The sequence below is a fragment of the Argentina silus genome (genome assembly GCF_951799395.1).
Source record: "Argentina silus genome assembly, chromosome: 20".
NCBI classification, from domain to species: Eukaryota; Metazoa; Chordata; class Actinopteri; order Argentiniformes; family Argentinidae; genus Argentina; species Argentina silus.
Genome location: NC_139674.1, coordinates 5,114,329 through 5,139,040, shown reverse-complemented (window position 1 = coordinate 5,139,040; position 24,712 = coordinate 5,114,329). Strand labels below are relative to the sequence as shown.

The 24,712-nt window shown below is 46.1% G+C and overlaps 1 protein-coding gene across 1 annotated transcript; it reads left to right on the top strand.

Annotated features, from left to right (window-relative positions):
- Positions 1-2,988: 2,988 nt before the first annotated feature.
- Positions 2,989-21,565, top strand: atxn7l1 (ataxin 7-like 1; the record flags this gene model as incomplete). Its single annotated transcript, XM_083692554.1, is given in 12 exon segments — positions 2,989-3,053; positions 3,055-3,173; positions 3,632-3,700; positions 6,574-6,678; positions 10,380-10,563; positions 10,748-11,190; positions 13,221-13,303; positions 13,396-13,655; positions 14,186-14,396; positions 14,746-14,867; positions 15,082-15,847; positions 16,321-21,565. Coding segments are annotated over 12 exon segments (2,445 nt in total). The 3' UTR covers positions 16,339-21,565.
- Between the last annotated feature and the right edge of the window lie 3,147 nt (positions 21,566-24,712).

Here is a 24,712-nt window from a genome sequence, read left to right as displayed (position 1 = left end):
TCTGCCTGAAGATCTACAAAGACGACTCAAGTTGACAGGAGAATTCTCCAAAATCCAAGCTGTCAAACAGTCTGACTCTGGTCTGTACAGCTGGGAGTGTTGGAGGGATTCAAAGCTCATGAGTACCTTGAATACAAAGCTTGTGGTTTGTCATAAGGAGATGTACTCTCGGAGCGTTCCCTATTTTGTGACGGGGGAGGCAACTATGCATTGTAGAGGCAGGGGAGCGGGCAGAAGACTCCAGTGGTACCGTGGGTCAATGTTGCTCCTTGACACAGCCATGTCCTGGGAGCCCTGGCTGAGTGATCTGAGAGGCCGGTTGAAAGTTTCAGACAACGGATCCACCCTCCATTTCAGCAGTCTCATCGCAAGAGATCAGGGGATATACCACTGTCTGGTTCTGGAGGGGGAACTGTGCTTGAGCTACCAGCATTCATACCTGTACGTACGATCTCTGACCATTGTTTACCTCCAGGGGCAGGAGGTGGTTATACCCTGTCCAGTCACTCATCTGAATAACACACCGCACGTGGACTGGTACACAGAAAATTCCTCACTTATAGCGGCTATTCCTCCGAGTACCACTGCCAATATTAATAAGACTGGACAGATGTATGCTGCAACAGGTAACAGCACTACAGATTACTCCCTGGTCATCCCGTCTGTCACTCGGAAGCACTCTGGAAGGTATATGTGTAAGATACAATCAGAGGAACCCCACAGGTCAGAGAGAATATACATCTCACTCGTTGTTTGCGCCAAGTTGGACCTGTTCAATATGACATTGGTGTTGGGCACTAGTGCTGTTCTGGAATGCAATGCTGACATCGTGGAGTTCCACTGGGTCCAATGGTACCATCAGACCAGCCATTCTACATTACTGCTGTCTGACTCAAGGGATATTTCTTTACCTATGTCTGATCAGCTCAAGAAAAGATTGAATGTGTCATCATCTGGGTCATATCTGATCATATCTAACCTCTCATTGGAAGACAGTGGGGTGTACTGGTGTGCACTTCTGTATAAGAGAGGCAATTATGAGAACGCAAAGTGCAAATCAGCAACTAAAACAACAGTCTTGGTCTTGGAAGAAGAATGTAACCCCTTTGGTGTTGATCAACCTTTCTATGCAGTGTTCTCCTCACTGATGGTCTGTGGTCTGCTGGGGAACATCTGTGCTGTGATCGCTGTGAACCTGAAGATCAGGAGAAGAGACACATCTTTCCCGAAGAGGAGTGAGGAGTGCAGTGCGGTCATCTGGACAACATGAGCTGTGAGAAGAAGGAGAAGGAAGATACAATTGAAATAGCGTTAATAGCACCATGTCTTTTTAATACAATATTTGTTCTTTATGTCTCTCTCTCTCTTTCTCGTTCTCTTTCTCGTTCTCTCTCTCTCTCTCTCTCTCTCTCCCTCTCTTTACGTAAATATGTGTATCTTTCCTCTTTGGATGCTGTTGACATACTGTATGTAAATGTATGAACAGCCCTGTTGTTGCTTGTAGGTATGATTTTATTATGTTTAATAGAATAGAATTTTAATAGAATAGAATAATATACCCCTCTGGTTCTTAACATAAAAACAGGATTAGTCAAAGTATGGTATAATATAGTGCTTTAATTATATTCCTGCAATGTAAATTTCAGTCATCAGATTATAGAATATGTGCTTAGTCTCTATTGTGTTGTGATATATAATTGTCTGTTTTTATATTTCTAATAAACATTTTGAGCAACTCCACCCACCATTCAGCGGACATCCTCCATAATATTAACAATTATCATTATACCAACATGAAATTGTGTATCATTATAAAGAGATTATCCATGTATGTTGTTAACAGGTGTCAGCTTCATAATCACAATACTTTGATATATAAGGACCAAAAATAACTGTTTTTGGTCTTATCACAAACTAAGACGTTCGTTAGATGAGACAGAGGGAGGGAGGGAGGAAAGAGCGTCAATATACTTGGGAGGAGCTTATGTTTAATGCTGTCCTCAGTCCTTCCTTCCTTACCAATGGGTTATAGAAATGACTGTAAACGAACAGAGTACCATCTTGTGGTCATTTGTGTTAACTGAGTCACTACAGCCTGAATTGTCTCAGGTCAACAGTCTGTTCAAGAGGTGTCTTTAGTCAGCATACCAAGTTGAAAGGACATACCACTGGAAACAGGGCAAAAAGTAATAGGCTAATCAGTACAAACAAAAATCCTTTTCCTAGTTGGATGGTGCAACATACATGTGCCTTGAGTCACGCTACGCCTATTCTTTATATTTCCCTGAAATGGACAAATTAATTTCAACAGCCTGACACTTGTTTGGTATGGGAATGGGACAACTAAAACATAAACAATGGAGTAATAAAATATTATATTTAGGGTTATAGGGTAGGGTGAGATACTGTATAATTAAATATTGTTAAGGAATCAATTCAGTTGAAATAAGTATGGGACACCATTACATAACGGGGAATTAAATGTAGTGATTTGTTGCTGGTGTTATTTTCATAGGTATGACTGCATGAATCAAACCACATTTAATCAGGGAAGGGAACTACATGTTACATTGAGGACGAGTTTACTGTGGTATACAAGTTCAATTGTATTCTTGCGACACCTACTGACTAACAATAGAGTTACAGTTTCATAATATGGTGTTTTTGTTGTATCATTGCTACCATTGTCGCACAGATAATTAGAGGGGCTGTAAGGTTGTAATAATTGCCAGCATTTATTCCTTGAAAATTCGTTGGTGAATTATTTCTTCTGTGTAATATGACCTGAAATAATTAGTCATTATTAGTAAAAGGTGAAGATGTGTGTTAATGTATATTTATTGTTACATTGAGTTGTGTACATTTAAACACATGTCAACATATCAGCAAAAAGACTGAACCTTTTTCCTCTGAACTTTTGAACTTTATTATGCACACCCTCTGCAACCTTTCAACTCCTTGTCGCTAGAGGCCGAGCGAAGACGAAACATGTCGAAAATGACGTCAGGAGCTCCGCTCGTCTCGTTTCGCTTGCTGCGAAGGAGAGGAAAAAAGCAAGCAACAAGAAGGAAGAGCAATGGCGACATTGGATCGCCAACTACCAAGTCCGGATACGTTCCTGTGCAAACCTTGGTCTACCTTCATTAACGCAGCCAAATTACACTATTCTGACAGTAAGTGTGCACATTAATTATGTAATGTACTTTAATGACACGTGTTGTGAACAGTGTTGTTAGACAGACATTGAGTTGAGCTCGTGTCCTCCTCCTCGTCAATGCATCTGTCAAAGCTGAAATAAATAAATACATATTAACCATTAATTCAAAACAAATGTATAAGCCGTTCAGATAAACTAATGGGCAGTGTTCACTTGGCTGAAGTGTTCTCTTTCGCTCTGATCCTAATGTTCCAGAGAGAATTAGTTTGCTTCCCAGCTAACTTTGGTACCATATTGATGACAGCTCCGCTTGATTTAGGGAGCCAGCTCAGCCAGCCAACGTTAGGGCTCGATGCAGCGTGGATGCATGTATGGGGGCCTGTCATTGACATCAACGTTGTTTTTTCCCCCCAGCCATCTAACGAACACATGCACTTTAAAATTGAACTATTTGTATTGTTAATTCAAACACAGACTCGCCCGTCGAAACCCGCGTCAAAGAGCTTTTCAACAACAAGGAAGCGATGAAACTCAGCAAAGAAGGTAAGGTGGTTTTGTTCTAGTGACAGTTGTAGTGACACACCAACATGTTGTTGACAAATGAAGACCCCCCTGCTGTCATTCCCCGTGCAACGTAGCACGTACAGTATCCACTCTCTTACACACATTTTAATGCATGACTGCCTATTTTAAATAGTATTTGTAATAGTAAATTTAAAGTCATCACAAGAGAAAAAAAGGAATGAAGCCAATAAATGCTTGCACCAGTTTTCTGGTGGAAATTTCTGGAGTGAATAGACAAAGAGAAGTGTTTGTCAAAAGTTGAACAACTATTTGTCCACAGTAAGCTTGCCAGTGTAACTTGTGACACGTGTCTAGCCAGACACACTACACATGCAACATGCATGTGCAAGAGACACATGCTCCTCGGAGCCTGTTCGCTCCACCCACACTGGAGACGTCATGAGTGTGGAAGCCCAGCAAGGTCAGTCTGACCAAGGGAATAGTAAAAAGCCTAGTCATTTAGGTGACACTTTCATCCAAAGGGATTTTTACAGACAACACATTCAGTATACACTGCCAATGCAGGAATTAAACCCCAAACTCTAATATTACAAGCAGCAATATCCAGCGGAGCTCCCCGGCTCCAACTAATAAAGTAAACATTACTGTGTGTCAACTCCTTTATAAGTACACTTTTTTTGGCGGGATAAAAGCAAACTCAGTTTATAATCTAACCCAGTTTTCTAGTCCTGATTACATTCATATTCATTGCTTTAGATATCAGCAGGCTCTAGTTCACTGCGCACTCATTGTAATTGCACACTGTCATGAAAGCTATTGCATATATCAGGACTGGAGTGGACTGTACTGTAGCTACTGGCACCCCAGCCCTAGCCTCCACTCAGGCTATGAGTCATGGCCATTATCCCCAGTGCCAGAGGAGCTCTGCTCTCTGAGCCAGACTGGAGTCCCCGGCCAACCGTCAGAGAGAGAGAGAGACAGACAGAGAGAGAGAGAGAGACAGACACACACACACACAGCTCCAGATGATGAGGTCAAACTGCCACTAGCCTAATGACTGGTGCTGGAGATGACTGATGGCGACACAGTCTGACACCATAATCATCTCTGGAAATAGTCCTGTAGTCCATGCCATTAGTGACTTGTTGATAAATCGGTCAGTGTTTGTATTTAACCAGTAGCCCATGTTTTCGCCTGGATCCTAATCTGTCAATGTTGTTTTTGAGGAAACAAGACTCATCGCTGACGCGTAGAGATACAGTGACAGTTTGTCTTCCCTCGATCCCCGAAATGAAATGAATACATAAAGAAATCTTTCAATCTCTTGTTTGAGTGCAGACCCGCTTCACACTTTTAAAGATACAGTGACACAATTATCCCATATTGTAAATGTTTTTTTCTCTCTGTCAGACAGTTGAAAAGGGTCTCTCCGCGCCTGGGCAGCGCTCTAAACCCACTCATTCACGAAAGAGGGATTGTTTTAGTAGCTCCGTTTTGGCACAACCCTTGACTTGGCAGGCGACCGCAGCAGTGAGCTACACACTCTGTTCTTGTTTGCCTTGGCAAAGATGGAGGAAATTGCATTCGTGCTTTTATAAGTACTGTACTCGTTGTTTTCTGCTTTATGTGTGACCCAAGAGATTGTATTTTTCTATCGTAAAAAGTTTGATTGGGCGATAGCAGGTTAGATGGCCCTTTTGATTGGACCGAGGTGGTCTTCCCTGTCCATATGGTGGGGGTCTCTAGACTCTTGGGGGAGGGGAGGGGGGTGTGAAGCTGTCAGCCTGTCACCCTTTTGCTCAAATTCAAAGTCTCCCTTCCCCACCGATCTAGGATCAGATGACCTCCCCCTGAATCCTAACCTTGGCCATTGGGGGGGGATAAGAATATATCTGACCCCGAATCAGTTGCTAGGGGGTACTTCTACCGCACTTACTCCTTGGCACTCAAGAGTCTGCATATGGTTAGCGTTAGCATGCGTGATGCTGCTCACTCTGACCTTGACTGGCTCAGAGAACCATCGCCTCTCCCCCTGACACTCTGGGAAAATCTGAAGGAATACTGCCTTGGGGGGGGGGGGGGGGGCGTGAGAGACAAAGGGGGACGTTACTCACCAGCAAACTGATGTTGAATTTCCGAGTTGGTTAAAATTGTGTTACGGTTAAGGTTGGGGGGGTCAGTTTTAGGTTTTGACCTAGTAGGGGGCTGTCAGTGGGATTCTCTTCCGAAAAAGTCCCTTTCATCTCTCCCCGAGAACCTCTGATACGCACCCAGCGTGACTCGCCTCTCTTAGGTATTCCAGATGACAGAAAACATGTCAGCAATGCGAGGTCACGGCAAACACTCACCCGCTCTGTTTTCCCTCGTGAGTCATAATCCCCTATGCTAATAAGTAGGCAATGATCTCCGTAAGTGAAGCACAGCCTGTCTGGAAGCACTGTTACCAAGGTTAGTTGTGGGGGCACGGGTGAACGTGCTCTTAGCTTCTCTACCCTAGCCTGTACATTTGCGTCGGAAAAAAATTCTTCACATATTTGGAAACTGGCTCTCTCGATTTGCCCTGCGTCACCCTCTGTCATCCTCTCTCTTTGTGCTGTCATTGCAGTAGTAAACACTCCTTTCTCTGTGTGCTAACTCAGCCCCTTCTCTCCCTCTCTCTGTCTGTCTCTCTCTCTGTCTCTCTCTCTGTCTCTCTCTGTCTGTCTGTCTCTCTCTGTCTGTCTGTCTCTCTCTCTCTCTGTCTGTCTCTCTCTGTCTGTCTCTCTCTGTCTGTCTCTCTCTGTCTCTCTCTCTGTCTGTCTCTCTCTGTCTCTCTCTCTGTATGTCTCTCTCTGTCTGTCTGTCTCTCTCTGTCTCTCTCTCTGTCTCTCACTCCCCCCCTCTCCTAGCAGAGATGCATGTCTACGGCCAGTTCCCCACCCAGGAGGATTTTTGTCTTGTTGTCTGCCATGTTTGCAACCAAGTGGTCAAACCTCAGGGGATCCTGACACACTACGGTAAGAAACCCTTTCTCTGACTGACACACTGTAAAAACCCTTAATCTGACTGACTCACTGTAAAAACCCTTAATCTGACTGACACACTGTAAAAACCCTTAATCTGACTGACTCACTGTAAAAACCCTTAATCTGACTGACGCACTGTAAAAACCCTTAATCTGACTGACACACTATAAAAACCCTTAATCTGACACACTGAAAAAACCCTTAATCTGACACACTGTAAAAACCCTTAATCTGACTGACACACTGTAAAAACCTTTAATCTGACTGACTCACTGTAAAAACCCTTAATCAGTGTAAGAACCTGAAACCTAACATTAACCCCGAAACGCTGTTGTAATCCTCCCTAACATAATATGATGAGAACCCGAAACTCTGACGCATTACAGTGTAAATACCGCAGCCCTAAACCTTTTGGGAACATCCCATCACAGAAAAGAACAGACCTTTTAAGTATTTATGGAGTGTGAGTCGTTGTTTGTTGTTGTTGTTGTTTTCTGATTCATATACACTTGTTGATCTGTAAGTGACAAGGCAGCCGATTGGGCATTCCATCATCCTGTCAGATAAGAGATTAGTGATTCTGCTCAGTTTTTACTTTGTCATCCAAATAGTTTTGGCCCGTGTGCCAGGTCATGTCTGTCTGTCTGCCTGCCTGTCTGTCTTTCTGTCTGTATGTTTACGTTTGATTTGAGCCCCAGTGAGCGCACTCACATCTGCTGCTGCTGACTGCACGTGCGCAGACTTGCACCGTCTGTCTGTGTGGAGAGAGGCCACACACACACACACACACACACACACACACACAGCTCTCCTGGCTACGTTCAGTGCTCGCTCCTGTGCCCCCTGTAGCCTGTTGGCTGCCTCTGCTTCCTGATGACAGGTACAGTAGCTACGACCAAGAGACACAGCCACACCCCGTCTACAGACAGGAGTACGTCCAGTTCAGATCCTCTAACTCTTCTCTTCGGTTATGATGAAGAGCATGTATAGCAAGGAGGGGGGGGGGGGGGGGGGGTGAATGATGCTAGGTCTTTGTTAGCCTAGCCGTAGCTAGCTTCAATCAAAAGGAGAGCCTCCTCTCGGTCTCGCTACAGCCACACGGGGAGACGCACACACAGGGGTTAGCACAGGGGTCAATGCCTCTCAGCTATGCATGTCCAGCACTCGGCTCGAGTGAGTGGGGGTGGGGGTGGGTGTCTGTGTGTGTGTGTGTGTGTGTGTGTGTGTGTGTGTGTGTGTGTGTGTGTGTGTGTGTGTGTGTGTGTGTGTGTGTGTGTGTGTGTGTGTGTGTGTGTGTGTGTGTGTGTGGGTGGGTGTGGGTGTGGGTGTGGGTGGAGGAGAGAGGGCCCACTCACAGCTCCCCCCAGCCAGACTGGAGTCATGCTGTTGACTCCCAATTCCTGTTGGGGTTTTTTTGTTTGTTTTGTTTTGTTTTCTACCCGTCTCATGCTGGCGGCTACAGTTGTTTGAGTAAAGGCAGTGTAACGGAAAAGCCGTTGTCGTTGGCGTTGTTGTCGTTGAGAGGAGGGGCTGTTGGCTGTCTGAAGGTTGCCCTTACACTTCTGGATTTATTGAGATCCAGCTCGCAGGCAAGTTAAGTTTAGTTTTCTCTGCTTGTCTTTGTGTGGGCTGCCACGGCCTCCGGTTTGCGTGTGTCTGTGCATGCACAAGTGTGTGTGCGTGTGTGTGCATGCACACCTGTGTGTGTGTGTGTGTGTGTGTGTGTGTGTGTGTGTGTGTGTGTGTGTTTGCTGATCTAGTTAGCTCTGGTGCCAGTGTGTGTGGTCGTTCATTGTGCCGCGTTGTATTGTCTGCAGCCGAGCTGGGCGGTCTTCTCTCTTTTTCTCTCTCTCTTCTCTCTCTCTACCCCTCTCTCTCTCTCTTCTCTCTTCTCCCTCTCTCTCTCCCCCTCTCTCTCCCCCCCTCTCCCTCTCTCTCTCTCTACCCCTCTCTCTCTCTCTCTCTCTACCCCTCTCTCTCTCTCTTCTCTTTCTCTCTCTCTCTCTTCTCCCTCTCTCTCTTCTCTCTCACGAACACAAGTGTCTTCCTCTAGCGTTGGCGTCGGTGGCTGTACGGATGTAAACAAACCCAGCTGAGCTCCTGGAGCCTCTGCTTCCTGTTCCTGTGGCGCAGCTCGCTGGCTAGCAACCACAGCCAGGCCAGAGGGAGTAGGACGGGACAGAAGGGAGTAGGACGGGACAGAAGGGAATAGGACAGACAGAAGGGAATAGGACAGAGTCGCCCCCTAATCACTCACACAGGCAGGGCCGGCTACCGTCAGGCTGAATCCTCCGGTTCCCTGAGCGCTTCAGTGTAGGATCGGTGGGGGAAGGGTGACCTGATTCTAAATCTGTGGGCATCTTCAACCTCAAGCAGGCACAACTTCTCGCTCCGACCCCGCAGAAACAGGTGCCGAGTTTAAAGTGACACTCTCTGGAACTTTCAACCTGTGGGGGAGCTCTCGAGCGAGGTGGGTCCCCTTAATAGACGGAAATATTGACCCGAAATTCAACGGTCTGGTCTAGTTTGGCAGGTCGCAGTACTGTCGTTGACAGAGATGAGACGATGATTATTCAACTAAGGTGAATTGTAGCGTGTGGAGACCTGGTTGTTTATTTGAAGGGCTTTTCCAGGTGTAGGCTTTGCTAGGCTAGGCTAGGCTACACAGCTGTATGTATATATGCCATTGAGCTGACATGTATGTTAGCGCCCTGCTCTACCAACTGAGCCACAGAGGACCGCTGTATGTAAACTGTACACTTGGAGGTGTGAATGTGAGAGTGGGAGCAGGAGTGTTGCTGCATACCTGTGAATGAGATGGACTTTGATCCTGCTTCTAATACAGCTGCCGCTCTCCAACCCCTCTCCTGTTTACACACCTGCCACACACACACACACACACTCACTCACACACACCTGCTGTATACACACACACACACACACTTCTGCCTGATCTGTGTGCTCGTTCAGCCCGATTGTTCTAATGTTTCTAATTGTTGTTGGTATTTCAGCATTCATTGACCAGAGCAATCTGTCAATCTCTCTGTCAGATGGCGCGCGCGCACACACACACACACACACACACACACAACCATTTTTGGCCCTGTCCGCTGTCAGTCACTAAAACAGAAGAAGACCTTTGGGGTTGATACAGGCAGTGTTGCAGAAGTTGGCTGGGAGAGTTTGGCAGGCGGTCTGTGGTGTGGAGGCCAAGTCTATTTGGCCAACTGGGGAAAAATATGTTGATTCCCAAAATGAATAATCGGAACACATCTATTTGCTGACAGTGAGTGAATGTATTTATGTCCTCACAGTGCTTCACACAGGTTTTGCTTCGGAATTATCAACAATTTAGGGCAAAGTCAGCACGAGTGATATGATACGTTCAGGAGGGTATGTGTGTGTGTGTGTGTGTGTGTGTGTGTGTGTGTGTGTGTGTGTTTCTGACGTACCCCCTCTGTTCCTCAGCAGGTAGCTGGGGAGTAGTATCCCAGTGAGACAGAGTGAGTAGAGGACCGCTCCCCCTCCCCACCCCCGCCCCCAAAGACATGCATAGCAAGAACCGTAAGTGTTGGGACTCCTCTCCTCCTCCTCTCCCCCTCCACTCTTCCTTCTGTGTCTCCACCTCCTCCTGTGTTAAAGATTAATATTCAACTCGTAGAAACGTGTGTGTGTGTGTGTGTGTTTTCCAGAGAGGCGCCACGGCTCCCCCTGTCCCTCCAGGGCCCCTCTGGTCCCTATGAAGCCCAAAGTGTCGGTGGCCCCCAGCCCGGGTGACACGCTAGCCTTTAGAGTACCCAGGGAGTACCCCCACTCCCGCTTCACCAAGGCCCCGCTCGCCGTCTACCCACCCAAGGGAGCACGCGGCAAGACATGGTGGGTACACACACACACTCACACACACACTCACACTGACTCACTCACTCACTGACTCATTCTGTGGATTAGAACATGATCATGTTAGGAGTGAAGATGTTTTGATCCACTTCTATGTAATTACTTAACTGTATCTCTCTCTCTCTCTCCTCCCTCCTCTCTCTCCTCCCTCCTCTCTCTCTAGTTTGTCATTGCCAGTGGTGAGCCTGGAGAAGATGCCATGCCTTGGCCGGGCAGAGGGGGCAGCCCACCTTCGAGTCAACTGCTCGTCCTCCATCCCGTCCTCCTCCTCTCCCTCTCCCTCCTCCCTCAAGCCCTCCCTGACGCCCCCGGCCCCGCACAGACCCCAGGAGAAGCTCCTGAACGGCCGCGGCCCTGCCACCCCTCGCAGCACCACCACCACCAACACCGCCTCCCCCTCCCCCTCGTCCCTCGACCGCAGGCCCAGCCCAGCGCGCTCTCCCCTGGACAAACGACCCTCCTCCACCCCCTCCCCGTCCCCTCTGGACCGGAGACCCTCACCCTTACCCTCCCCGTCCCTGCGGCCCAGCGCCTCACCCCTCTCTCCCCTGGACAGAAAGCACCAGAACGGAACCAAAGGCTCCAAGCCCCATAGGAGACTGTCAGGTGAGTGAGTCAGAAGACGCTCTTTACTGACCGCTCAGATACAAAGCGGAACGGCGATCGGTCAGTTTCTCAAAACGCGTCCGCCATTGTCAGGCGACATGAGCGATTTCACCGTCGGCCAGATTCACCCTCATCCTAGCTCGACACAATCAGAAGGAGGTGTGTGACAGACCAGGTATGTGTGCCTGTGTGTGCTGTATGCGTGCGTGCGTGTGGCAGTTATTGAAAGCTCACAGTAACTGCTGTAGCTGGAACATCCTGACCTGCAGCCATACTCATTTACTCTTTTCATAAACAGCATATTTAAGTGGCATGAAGCAGGATTGCAGAAAACTACCGTCCTATTTCAAACCAGAACCAAAACAGATTCCTCGCTCCCTCGCTCCCTCCTCCCTCCTCCCCTTTCATCGCCTCATACATCCCTCAACATTGCCGTAGCCTTCATACTCACCAAGGACAGAGAAGACAATAAGGAGAACGGTAAAAGTGGTCCGACCGAGCCGCTCTTTGACTGAATGGTATTCTGATAAGAGAGAGCCGCTCTCTGGTAAATGATCTTCCGCCGGCTCATTTCACTGCCGAAATCGCCTCAGACATACCAGGCTCGTTTGCCGGTATGTTGACGTTACAAAGCTTGCCTACTGCCATATTAAAACACATGTAAAAAAAGCCGTGTTTAAGTAAATGTATCACTCCTCCGTTCTTTACCTCCCTAACCTTTCGAAGGCCTCCGGCCCCGACAGTTTTGGCCGGGTTAGGCAGCGGAGGCTGGAGGCTGGAGGCAGTAGGCGGTAGACCCGGGGTGGAGGCTGTGTGTGTGTGTTTTGGAAGGCGATCGTGCAGGCGGTTTCTCAACTCTAACCCTCTCCACCACCCCGGTGCCTCCATGACTCTGCCGCTGTGGAGGAGGAGAAGATTCATTCCATCATCTCTCTCTCTCTCGTCTCTCCTCCCCCTCTCTCCTTTTTCTTTCCCATCCCGTCCTCTCTCGCATATTTCTCTCTTCTCTCCCTCCCCCCTCCCCCCCGTCTCTTCTCTTGTCTCCCTTCTCCTTCTTCTTCTTACTCTTGTTCAATCATCCCTCCCTCCTCTCTCTTCTCTTCTTCTTCTTCTCTTTCTCCTCTTCCCCCTCTCTTCTATCTCCACATGTTTGTTTGCGCTGTGCAGAGTTCTGTGGCTGTGAGATGCTCCAAGGTTCCGATTGTAATTCATGAGCTTCTGCTGTTTATATAAAAACCCTCGGCAGGGAGCCTTTCGATTGGCTCTCGCCTCCTCAACCACACACCGCTGTCTCCTGGGACTATCACTTTCACTGTCTACACAGCACACACAGATTATAGAGATTACGGCGCAGGCAAGATTACAGGGAGCTGTGCAGAAGCGTGGCTTAGCGGGTTTGCCCCGCCGCCCCCTAGCGTGCACATGATTGCCGAGTCCCGCGACCAGGGTTTGATTCCGGAGGGCTTCTAGTTGTGTCTGTAATTCCTGCTGTAAAACAACATCTGTCAAGAAAGAAAGCAGGGAGTTCCGTTAGGCTATTATAAACTAGCTTCACTTTATTTCAACAAAAACACAATTAAAAGATAAGTCAGAATTATTATTAATATGGTTAATGCATTGTCTGATCGGGCCGACCCACAGCATGGGCAAAGTAAGCCATAGCATACAGCCCTCAAATTTAAATGATTTATTTTAATTATTTTTTTTTACAGAAAAGCTGTCAAACAGTGGAGCAAGGGAGAGAATTCAAAGTTAGCTCAACTAGCTGTGTTGAATGCAAGGCAAGATTGACACACCACTAGCTGTCTGAGGGCTGCCTGAGGTCTTAAAGGGGCAGCGTTGTGTTTTAGGAAAGACAAGTCATGCACATTTACACACAGCCTTATCCCAACAACATAAAACACACAGAGAGCAGAGCAACAAATGTTGGATTGTTCAGTTAGTTATAACTTCCTGTGTTGGATCTGATGTGCGCCTTCAATGAAGAACAGACTAAGTTTAAGAGTTGTTTCTGTTTGACTTCATTACAGGGAGGGTGTTTGATCCCAACAAGCACTGTGGGGTGCAGGACCCCGAGAGCAAACGACCCTGCACACGGTCCCTGACCTGCAAGGTGAGACACCTTGGAGTGTGGGCGTCCGTGCATGCGTGCGTGTGTGTGTGTGCGCGTGTGTGTTGTACTGAGGTATTGTAACTGTGTTCCAGACTCACTCCCTGACCCACCGGAGGGCAGTCCCCGGGCGCAGGAAACAGTTTGACATCCTCCTGGCTGAGCATAAGAGCAGAGCAAAAGAGAAGGATGGAGGGAAGGAGAAGGAGGGGGGCCCGAGTAAGAAAGAGTCCCAGGGGGGCACTCAGACCACCCCGTCGCAGGACACTACAACTCCCAGCATGCCCACACACTGCCACAATGGCAGAACCGTATCTACTCTCAAACTACGGCTCGCCAACGCACACATACCCAGGTAGGCACCAGGTGCAGGGGCCAGATCAATATGTACAACTTTTTTGGATTGCATCGCTGTAGTTTTAGCATTTTTTCTTCCCGCAGCTGTATTTGTTCATCAGTCAAATCAGTCAGATCGGTCTCTGGCAATGCAGACTTCCAAGTAATGTGATGTCTCTGTACGCATATGGCAGTACACCTACATGCCACATGGGGGTGCTGTCGTAAATAGATTTACTAAACAAGATAACTGCCCAAATTAAAAGTGAAGGCAAGCGGGGGGAAAGTCTCTCCTTGTGAAAGTCAAGAGTTGTTAGACTCTTGTTCCTAACCAATGAACCTCTCTCCTGGTCCTGGAGAGCCACAGCACCGCAGGGCTTCTATACCAGCTCAGCAGTGACGCACCTGATTCAGCTACTCAAGGTGTTGAATATCAGTTGATTAGTTCAGTCAGGCGTGATAAAATACCAAAACCTGGCCCCCGCTGTGGCTCCAGGACTAGGGTTGAGTATCCACGTTGTGAACACTGTCTTCTCTGTGTCTGCCCAGGGTGCCTGGTGGAGGGGGGCCTGCCGCGTTGAGCTCCAGCCCTGCCCTCCCCCCGGCCTCAACCTCAGCCTCAGGATCTGACGCCACGCCCAGCTGGGTGAGGGTGGCGGCGGACAGCCGCCTGTCCAGCGATGAGGGGGACGGAGAGACGGCGGAGGACCCTGACAGACCCGCCTGCCACTACTCCCCTCGCCACCCACGACCGCTGGGGGTAGGTACATAGATGCCCCAACGACTCTCAGTCCGATCGGTGATGAATCAAGGTTTCGAAGATCCATTCGATGAGTTGAATTAGGTGTGACGGCACTAGGCCCGGGATAAAAAAACTAAACTAAAAACTGGACCCACTGCAGCTCTCCAGAACCAGGATTGAGTATCGCTGTTTTAGATCTTGGAGAGGTGTCGTGGGGGTGGCCGCAAGAGCTCATTCTGTATCCGACAGTCTATCTATCTGTCCTGAGTAGATCCCTCTCTTTGTTTAACGTCTCTCTCCCTCTGCTCCCTCTCCCTCTCTCCCTCCCTCTCTCTCTCTCTCTCTCTCTCCCCCTCTCCCTCTCTAGTGCTGTGCGTTCAGCAGCAGACTGATGGGGAGGGGTCACTACGTGTTTGACCGGCGGTGGGACAGGATGAGGCTGGCGCTGCACTGTATGGTTGAGCAACACGTCAACGCGCAGATGTGGAGGTGAGGAGGAGTGTGTGTGTGTCTGTGTGTGTGTCTGTGTCTGTGTGTGTGTCTGTGTGTGTGTCTGTGTGTGTGTCTGTGCGTGTGTCTGTGCGTGTGCTTGAGCATTTCTGTGCATTACAAAAGTATTCCAACAGGTATGTAATCAAAAGTATTCTATCAGATCTGTGTGTACTCCTGACACTTTCTGTCGGTGTCTTGTCCTGTATTTCAGGAAGGTGCCCCTGGCCGCAGATAGCTTTCTGTCATCTCCCGGGACCCCCACCACCCCACAGCCACCCGGCAGCACCCCTCACTCCCTCTCTTCCTCCCCTAGCGTCCTCACCCCTCCTCTCCTGTCCTCCCCCTCCTCCTTCCCCCCGTCGTCAGAAGGCTTCTCCCTGGTGTCCTACACAGCAGCCTTCCCACAGTCAGGGGCTGGGCTGTTTAGCTTCAGGGACCCTCCCCAACCCCTGGCCCCTGTCTCCGCCTTAGGGAAACCCCGAAACGGCACCACCAAACCCAGCAGGCCCCCCAGGGAGGACTCAGGAGGGGCCAAGAGGAGGAAGACCATCCCCAGCCTCGACACCCCCAAAAGGAACGGTAACAGCAGCTACCCCCCTGCCACCCCCCTCCTCAGCCCAGGGTTCCCCTCCCTCCCTGGCAAGAAGAAGTCGTCCCTCGGACGCGGAGGGATCGGCGGGCCAGGCATCAGGGGCGAGGACTGGTTCTCCAGCCCTGATCCCATCACACCCTACCCCCACACCAGGGACCCTCCCCTGCCTCCCCCTTTGAGTCCCCTGCCTCCCCCTTCCAGCCCCCTGCCTCCCCCCTACAGCCCCCTGGCCTACGGGGGAGGGGCGGAGGGGAGGAAGAGGAGGAGCCCCAGCTCGTACGGAGGCAAGCCTAGTAAGATGACCAAAGCAGCGGCAGGCCTGGAGAGCATCTTCAGGAGGAGCAGCACTGGCCTTCTGTCCTCGGGGCCAGAGTCGCCACGACAGGTGAGAGCACACCTCACTCACCTGAGGGCTTTACTACAAAGGGAGCTAAGGGAGTTAAGCGAGCTAACTTTGACCAAATGTAGCTCCAACTCGGGATTAACCCATGTCACGCAGGTGGCTCACCCTTTCGCCAGGTAAATTACTATAGCAACTTATCCTTGAGCTCTAACCTGCTCTGGGGCAAGATATGCCCAAAATCATCCCTCCTCTCACAAATAACTGTCATTTCATTAAAAAAACCATATCAGAGGTTTATTGCAAAAAGAAAAATACGACTGACATGTATCAAATATGTGTCAAATATAATCGTGCTACAATATCGCTGATGCATGCAGGCAAGGCTGACATGTTATGATGATATGCAAACATTACAGCCAGATGTTTTGTGTGATGGGTAAAGCCTGACTGTCTACTTTTGTCTCTCCCTCTCTGCCTCTCCCTCCCCATCTCCCCTTCTGTTCTTTCCCTTGCAGCCGAAGTTGCATCATTGACAAAAACATGATAAATGGACAGAATATTGGGCAGCTGCATGGACCACTCTCTGGTACATACGACTGTCTTTCCTTTAATCTAAAGTACAAGAGGGCTCTGGTCTGTCTCAGTGATGTCACTCTTCCCCTCAACCCTGGCAGTCCAGCTCCAAAGGCCTGGGGTGGGGGGTATTCTGGGACTTCTGGATCAGACTGCATTGGCCCCTCCCCTCTCCCACACTGCTTTTCCCAAATAAGGATGAACGTGGTCTTCCCCCCCCCCCCCCCCAACTCCACCCATCTGCCAATGGAGTACTGTGAGGATGGGAGTTGGTCACCATGGTTTCAGTCTGACACTCAGATCAAGACATGAAATCACAAACTGCCCCTCTGATAAGGGAATTTGCTTCAGTTTCAGTTTGGCATTGTTATCACCGCTGTACATGCATTATGACATTTACCAATCAGTTATTTTGTTGTTGTTGTTGTTGCTTCCTGACCCTGTTGCTGTGTGGGTGGGGTCAGGTCAGGTGACCAGAAAGGACCCCTCATCTCTGTGTCTATTGGTCATTGGGGTCAGAGTGTGTTTAAGGGCCTACTCTACTGACACTTCCAGATCAGATCCCACCTCTTTCTCCCTCCCCCTCTCACCTCCATCCTCTCTCCTCCACCCACCGCCCCCACCTAGCATGCCGGTGTTCAAAGTGCACTTACTCTCCTTCCTCCTCTCGGACTCCAGAGCAGGCCGCAGCGCTACACGACCCACCTGGACCTGTCAAAACAAGGGAAGACTAACAGGCAGGCGCTTTCTCGCTGATCGCATTTCAATATAGGACAAATTCAGGTTTTTCAAGGATATTTTTCTTCTTTTGTATCTCAAATGTTGCGAGAAACGCAGTGACAGTGTCAAGAAGAGGTTCAGGACTTGCATCCTAAATGAAAAAAAAAACGGAAAAAAAACAATGGTGTTGGATTTTTGTATAATTTATCATTTCTTAATCATTTTCTAACTGAACAGAATAGAGCTACGGACGCTGAACAAAAAATATATTTGTACGTCATTTTCAAAAGTTGAAAGTATTATAATAGAGTTCCTATTGTTAAAAATGTGTACATATCTTGTATTATTTTTGTATTTATTAATAATCTCCCCCCCCACCCTAACTAAAATAACTAGAGATTGAGCTTTTCGCCCTCTCGGGTGTATGTGAACCTGATCTTAATAATAAGATGGTTAAACTTGGAAAAGGCCCTGCATTCCTTTTGCCTGTGGATTTCCCTTTTCTTCTTTCTTCAAATGTTTCAACTTTATACTTGGAAAAACCTGCATCTTCCACAGGTCTTAGACAGACAGACAGACCGATGAATCTCAATGTGATGCTTGGATGTTATTGTAACGTTGTTTGAGCGATACTCCCCACCTGGTACTCCTTAAAGAAGATAGCCAGCTCCGCTGTGTGATGTGCTGACATCACGATAACAGAGGTGACGGCTGATCGCAGCTCCATCACGGTGAAGTCCCTGTGAATGCTGTGAGTGGCGGTGGTGGTGTGTTTACTGTTGAACTGGTGGGAAACACTATTGAGCTGGAGATCATATAGAATCATGCATTTTAAGAACCAACCCTCCTTTTTATATCTATCTATCTATATATATCTCTCTCTATATATATATGTGTGTAAATACACTCACTGGGCACTTTATTAGGAACACCTTCTCATGGTGGAGGTGGTGTAATGGTGTGGGGAATGTTTTCTTGGCACACTTTAGGCCTGTTAATACCAATCAATCATCGCTTGAATGACACAGCCTATTTGAATATTGTTGCTGACCGTGTGCATCCCTTCATGGCCACAATTTACCCATCTTCTCATGGCTACTTCCAGCATGATAATGCACCGTGTCACAAAGCAAAAGTCGTCTCAAACTGGTTTCATGAACATGACAATGAGTTCAGTGTTCTTCAGTGGCCTTCCCAGTCACCGGATCTGAATCCAATAGAACACCCTTGGGATGTGGTAGAACGGGAGGTTCACAGCTTGAAAGTGCACCTGAAAAATCTGCAGGAATTGCATGATGCAATCATGTCATCATGGACCAGAATCTCAAAAGAATGTTTCCAACATCTTGTGGAATCAATGCCACGAATAATTGAGGCTGTTTTGAGAGCAAAGGGAGGCCTTACACAGTATTAGTAAAGTGTTCGTAATAAAGTGTTTGGTGAGTTTATATATACACATACACCCACACAGTGCCCTCCGTAAGTATTGGAAAGAGGAAACATTTTGTCTTCTTTGAGGTCTATACTCCCAACAGTTTGTATTTGAAATCAATTACTATGGGGTCAAAGTAGAGATTCTCAGCTTTAATTCAATGTTGTTTTTTCAGATTGGGTTCACCAAGTACAACATTATCTGTATGCTGACAACATCTGCTGCTGCTGTCAGCAGTAACACCAGTTAAGACAAGTTAGCCAGTTCTTGTGGCAGCTATATATGCCTAAACCATAGCACCCCCTCCTGCAAACTTTCCGCTTTCAATCATTCTGGTACATAATATTTGTCTTGTCTGTCCACAAGACTGTTTTCCAGACCTGTGCAGGCTGTTCACTCACACATTCATGCCTACCTCCTGGAGAGTGTTCCTAATCTGTGGGACAGTTTGGTTTTTTTTCTTAATTGTGGTGAGCATTCTTCGGTCATCCACTCTGGAAGTCTTCCTTGGCCTACAAGCCTGTTTGGGATTGCTGAGCTCATCAGTGCTTTCTATTACAAACTGTTGATTTTGTTAAGGTTTTGGCTATGTTTCTGATTGATTTGTCTGATATTTCAGCCTCATAGTGGCTTCCTTGACTTTCATTGACGTCTCTTTGGTCCTCATGTTGACAGACACCAATAGCAGACTCCAAAGGTGCTCTGAAATAGGAGGTATATAAATGGTTGTCATTTCAAAATGGTGAAACCAATTTGAAAAAAGAAAACATTGAATTAAAGCTGAGAATCTTTACTTTATCCTCATAGTAATTGTTTGGATTTCAAATCCGAACTGTTTGAGTATAGAGCTAAAAGAAGACAATGATTCCTCTTTCCAATACATATGGAGGTGTGTGTGCGTGTGCGTGTCCGTGTGTATTTGTATTTGTAAAGGTGTTTTGTCAGTTTAATGTTTTTTTCCTTGTGACTTCAGCAGCCCCCTAAACCAGCGTGGATAGTGTCTCTGATCCCTGCCAAGCTGTGGTGTTGAATGTGCAGAATACTGTCTGTTCCCGTGGCCAAGACATAGCACACATACTGCCGTATTTAAACCCCAATTTAAATACTTTGTTAACAGGAATTAGATGATAAGAATTCCTTCTTTTTGATGATTACTGATCAGAATGTGAATGGATAAGTGAGGGCAATGTCTCCAACCATGATATCTTGGCAGATCAGTTATTATTTATATATCATATTAATATAGGTAGGAAACTAGGACACTTGCCTTTGCTGTAGTACAATCACTTCCAGGCCTTTAGACCCAGTGCCTCGTCCCCCCTGCAGTTCTCCAGAGGGGACTGGACTCTGGCCCTGTTCGAATCCTTTCAAAGTGCATCCATCCTTCCTCCCTTCCGTGAAGAAATAACTGATCTAACAAGATTAGACTGGTCAAAGCAAGCTTTTCATTGCATTTCTTTCACCAATCAAGCCGTGTCCGGTCATTGATTTCTTCAAGGAAGGAAAGATGTATAATGAAAGTATTCAAACGGGGCCTGTATCTCAATACTCTAAAATAGCATCCTCTCAACACTGATAGGTGAAGGGACTGGATAGGTTTTCCTCATATTGTCCTCTAAAGAGATGCTACAGGATTGTTGTCGCTAATGTTTTAAATATGACATTTTGGTTTAAGTGTTGATGTTGTATGGTTCATGATATAATGTTGAAGGCCCACGCCAGCACATGAGTGATTGCGTTAGTAATTCACAGAACTATTTGGGAAAGTAACGCCAGATATAGCTAGGACCAACTCTCGATACATGCCAAAAGGCTAGTGAAGGGGGTTTGGAGGGTTACTACTGGGCTCTAATTTTACAAACAGGCTAGTCACGTCACACTTTGGAGCTCTGCGCGAAATGTTCTACGTCACGGCACGTGGGAGATTATTTTAGGAAGAGCTAAGAAAATAGAATGTCGGCCAAACACACGTACTTTGACCTAAATGGCAATTTTCGTATTTGAATCTTTGTGCATGCATCACCGGGGTGTGATATGAGCTGAAACGATTTCGTATCTCATTAGACCACGCTGTCCTCAGTTTAAGGCCAACAAACAAAAATAAGCATTTGCTCATGGTAGCGGGGACGTGCGCCCCTCTCTGTCCAATCAGGTAAATTCTTGACTCATGAGCTCAAATTTTAGAACTAGTGAATGAAAATATACAAACATCCTGCAGCATCACTTTAACTGTCATCAGGAACACACACAGCCCTGGGGCTTGGCAGTCTCCACGTTTCACCCCTCAGTGCTTATGTGAAGGACTTTTCCTATAAAGGCAACCATCAAAGCATTTCTCATCTACAGTATCTCACAGTGGAGTTTCTCTCCGAGTGTATAGGCTCTTGTTCGCCCGTTGCTGGTTGACTGTCCGTCGTTTCGATCATGCTTCCTTTTCAAAATGAGAATGGACACTTGTCCGTGGCTCTACTGTACTCAAATAATGTCCCTTTGTTAATGCATGCGTTCCATGCATGTGATATGTTTGTCACCCATACATGACTGATCACTGAACATGTGTGCACTCTACTGCCCGGCCCTGAGCCACTCACGCCCCTCCAGTGATTCAGGTACACAGCAAGTGACTGCATCGTATTTCCTGAATGTTAACTTTGCTTTTTCTCTGCTGTTTTACTGAGAGTGGGGAAAAAGCATGGATGCCAGCTAGTTCAGCGGCCTACGAGGCTGATGCAAGGCGTTGAGTAGGTTCAATGCAGGCTCGTCTTACCCAGCCATAGGAAATGGATGTCTCTGTAAGGCCTTATTTTTTGTACTCACTGTAAATAAATCCGACCGGTCTCCATGGTTTTGAAGGAGATGCAATGAAATTATCACTGCTTTAACGTCAAACGTGGCGTCCCATTGTGTGCTTTTTACTTCCGGATTGTTCTTATCCTGTTGTCCCGTGGCTTTTTCAATAATGAATTTAGATGTGTATTTTCAGGTTTGACTATGTTTTGGATTTAAAATTATACACAAATAAATTTTTTACCTGCCATTTTGTCCTGTTATGTTTTTTTGTTTTTTTTTAAAATGTATGCACATTGACCCACACCTCTGTGTGAAATGTGATGTATAATTAAAGTTTGATTAAATTATTGATTTGGAAAATGAATAGCAGGCCTATGTGTAAATGGAAAAGTTATTGCCTAAGCTTTTCTCTAACCCTGGATTGGAGCAGAAAGTGAGAAGGGTGTGACCTCCTAAATATTAAAGGGGTAGTTCAAGAAAATGGAAAAATCTAAACTCAGTGTTTTTGCATTTAGAGTGTCTGCCCTGAGATCATACCAAAGACTTTAAAAATGTGACCCGATGCATCTCTGTTTGGTACTGAGATGGATTGGAGAAAAGCCCTGTGACAGACTAGAATCGTGTCCAATGGGTGTACTTCAAGCTCAATATGAGCCATTTTGGCTTGTGCGACCTGGTTTTTACTTACTCAAAATACAAATAAACATGGTTACTCACATAACATGAATACCCGCAGACCTTGGCTGTAGTCGTGTACTTTTAGGATATTTAGTTCCCATACTTGGATTCTAAATAACCAGATTTATTTTCTTAGTATCAGCCCTATTTATCCTGAAAACAAGCCAATGTAACTCCTGCTATGCTTTACTGAATCCTATATCAACTTTATATTTCAGAAAATTCATTTTACAGCACTCTAAGCCACTTTTGAATGTTGATGTTGTGATTTCATTAAAACATCCAAATTCAAAAGCGGATTACTGTGCAATAAAATCTAAAGTAGTCCTACACATAGGATTTAGATTGGCATACCAGAGTGATAGGCATTTGATAAGCATGTTTATAAGGTGTTTGAGTCAATGTCTGAATAAACAGGGCCCTATGGTGATGCTATTATAACAGCATATGGCTATTAACTATCTAAGTAGGGGAACTGGATATCCAAAAACCTGGTGAATCAACCACAGCCAAGGTATGTGTAAAATCTAATACCTACACATACAATTCAGAAAATCATATAGTGTGACAGTAGTGTAGTTTAACTGTTGTGTTTGTAAGGTGTTTAAGGCTTATTTTCTAAATGAATGGGGCCCTACAGTATAGTGAGTGTAATCTATTATCAACATAAGATATGGCTATCAAGTTTCAAAATAATTGAACTAAATATTCAAAACCTGCTTTGGTTAATCGACCACAGCAAAGGTATGTGAGAAAATAATGCAACAATTTGAGTAAACTATCTCTATACCTATATCTATATCTCTATACCTTTAAAAGGATGATCTATTTTTTTTTAGAAAAAGAATTCCTAGTTTGACCCTTTTCTTGGCTGTAATGCATTACCCCAAACAGTTTTTAGTTTTGTATTGTGCTTCCGTACTTGATAGATGTTTTGTCAATATAGCCAGAGGAGTAAATTAGTAATATAGAGGACTCTGAATATGACCATTATTGAAATCTGAATATAATATAAATGTTATAAACACCTTGTAGACACTCCAATCTAATTTAATCTAATCCCATTTTAAATGTTGATGTTTTGATGCACCATAAGAACAAAATGTAAAAGTGGATTATAACTTAGACATGTATGCAAACAGTCCTCAGAAGGGGGTATCAGTAATGATATGAGTTGGATTTGAATGTTTTCAAGGTCTATTTTTTCTTATCACTACATCCCTGGTTGGACATATTGACAGAACAAAATAGAACTACTCAGGATCTAAGTAAGCAAAATACGTAGCTATAAACTATGTGTGCTATGATACAAAGCCACGGTCAGGGTACAGCGAAGACAAGATGTTTAAAAAGTGGAACATCCCTTTAAGACTTGCATGCAGGGTTTGAATTACAGGGAAGGGGGGCATAACAAATCAGGGCCCCCCCATAAGAATTGAAATATCAATGTGGGCACTCTCAGGAGTCACTGGGTACCCCCAAGAGTCAATGTGTAATTAGTACCCTGGCAGTATGCAATGCATTGAATGGACAATAGTTTTTATTGTGTGGAGCGCAATTGTGTCAAGGTGTTGTACAATTTACACCAGGCCTATCCACCTGCAACTGTGATGTGCTAAATATGCCTGTGTGTATAGCAGGTGAAACATCTGTTTTTATTCAGATTCACTGAGCTCATAAAAGGCCTAGTAGCTGTTTTCAGTTCAATTTGCAACAATGTTGTCCTACTATTCACTTGTATATTCACTTCTGTGTACTTGTACTTGTATGTTCAGTTACAACAAGGTTGTGTGTAACTGCAGCATAAGCATAAGTAGGCTACTACATAAATGTCCAGAGATGTCAATATGCCAAAAGCAGCTTGCATGTAATTGATGAGATAAAAGATTCCAAAACTAGGCAGCACCAATGAATTCAGAGGGGTTTCCCCCCCATAGCAAACAGCATTCTTATGATAATGGTTTAATGCTGGTCCTTTGGTTAATTGTGTGGCCGATAGCGGTGGCCACCTTTTGTTGTGATTCTCAGGCCTTGGGGACAGGGTTTGGGGGATTATAACTCAAGAGAACTCTTCAAATACCATAACAACCATTTTTCCAAACAGACCAATTTGCATTCATCCAACCACTTCTAATATAAACCCCTGTCATTCAGTATTTAATTAGCCTATATGGACAGGACATGTCAGATACGTGTAGGTCTAGTGTCACTCTTTTACATAATCTATTTAAAGTCACTGTGATTGTAGGTCATTTCACACACACACACACACACACACACACACACACACACACACACACACACACACACACACACACACACACACACACACACACTGCATGATGAGGTAACACTATTGAGCATAACAGTGACTTGTGGGGCTAACAGTAGCATTTATTTCCACTGAAGTTTTCGAAATGGAAACTTTTTCGTGGCTTTTTGGGCCCAAATTGCACAATTGTTTGTACGTATTTAACGCGTGATAAACTACGCGACACTTTCGCGCGCTAACCCCAGATTGCTGTATCATAGCAACCAACTAGTACAGCACCTGCGAGCGAGGACGGTGGAGTTATCGAAGGCGGCTGCCATGGTGGCGTTCTAAGGAACCTGTGGATGATTCTGCTTCCAAGTCACACACGGCCTATAGAATAGTCATCTCACACGTTGACTTTGAATCCATACATTTTATGGGTGCATTTAAATAACTGAAT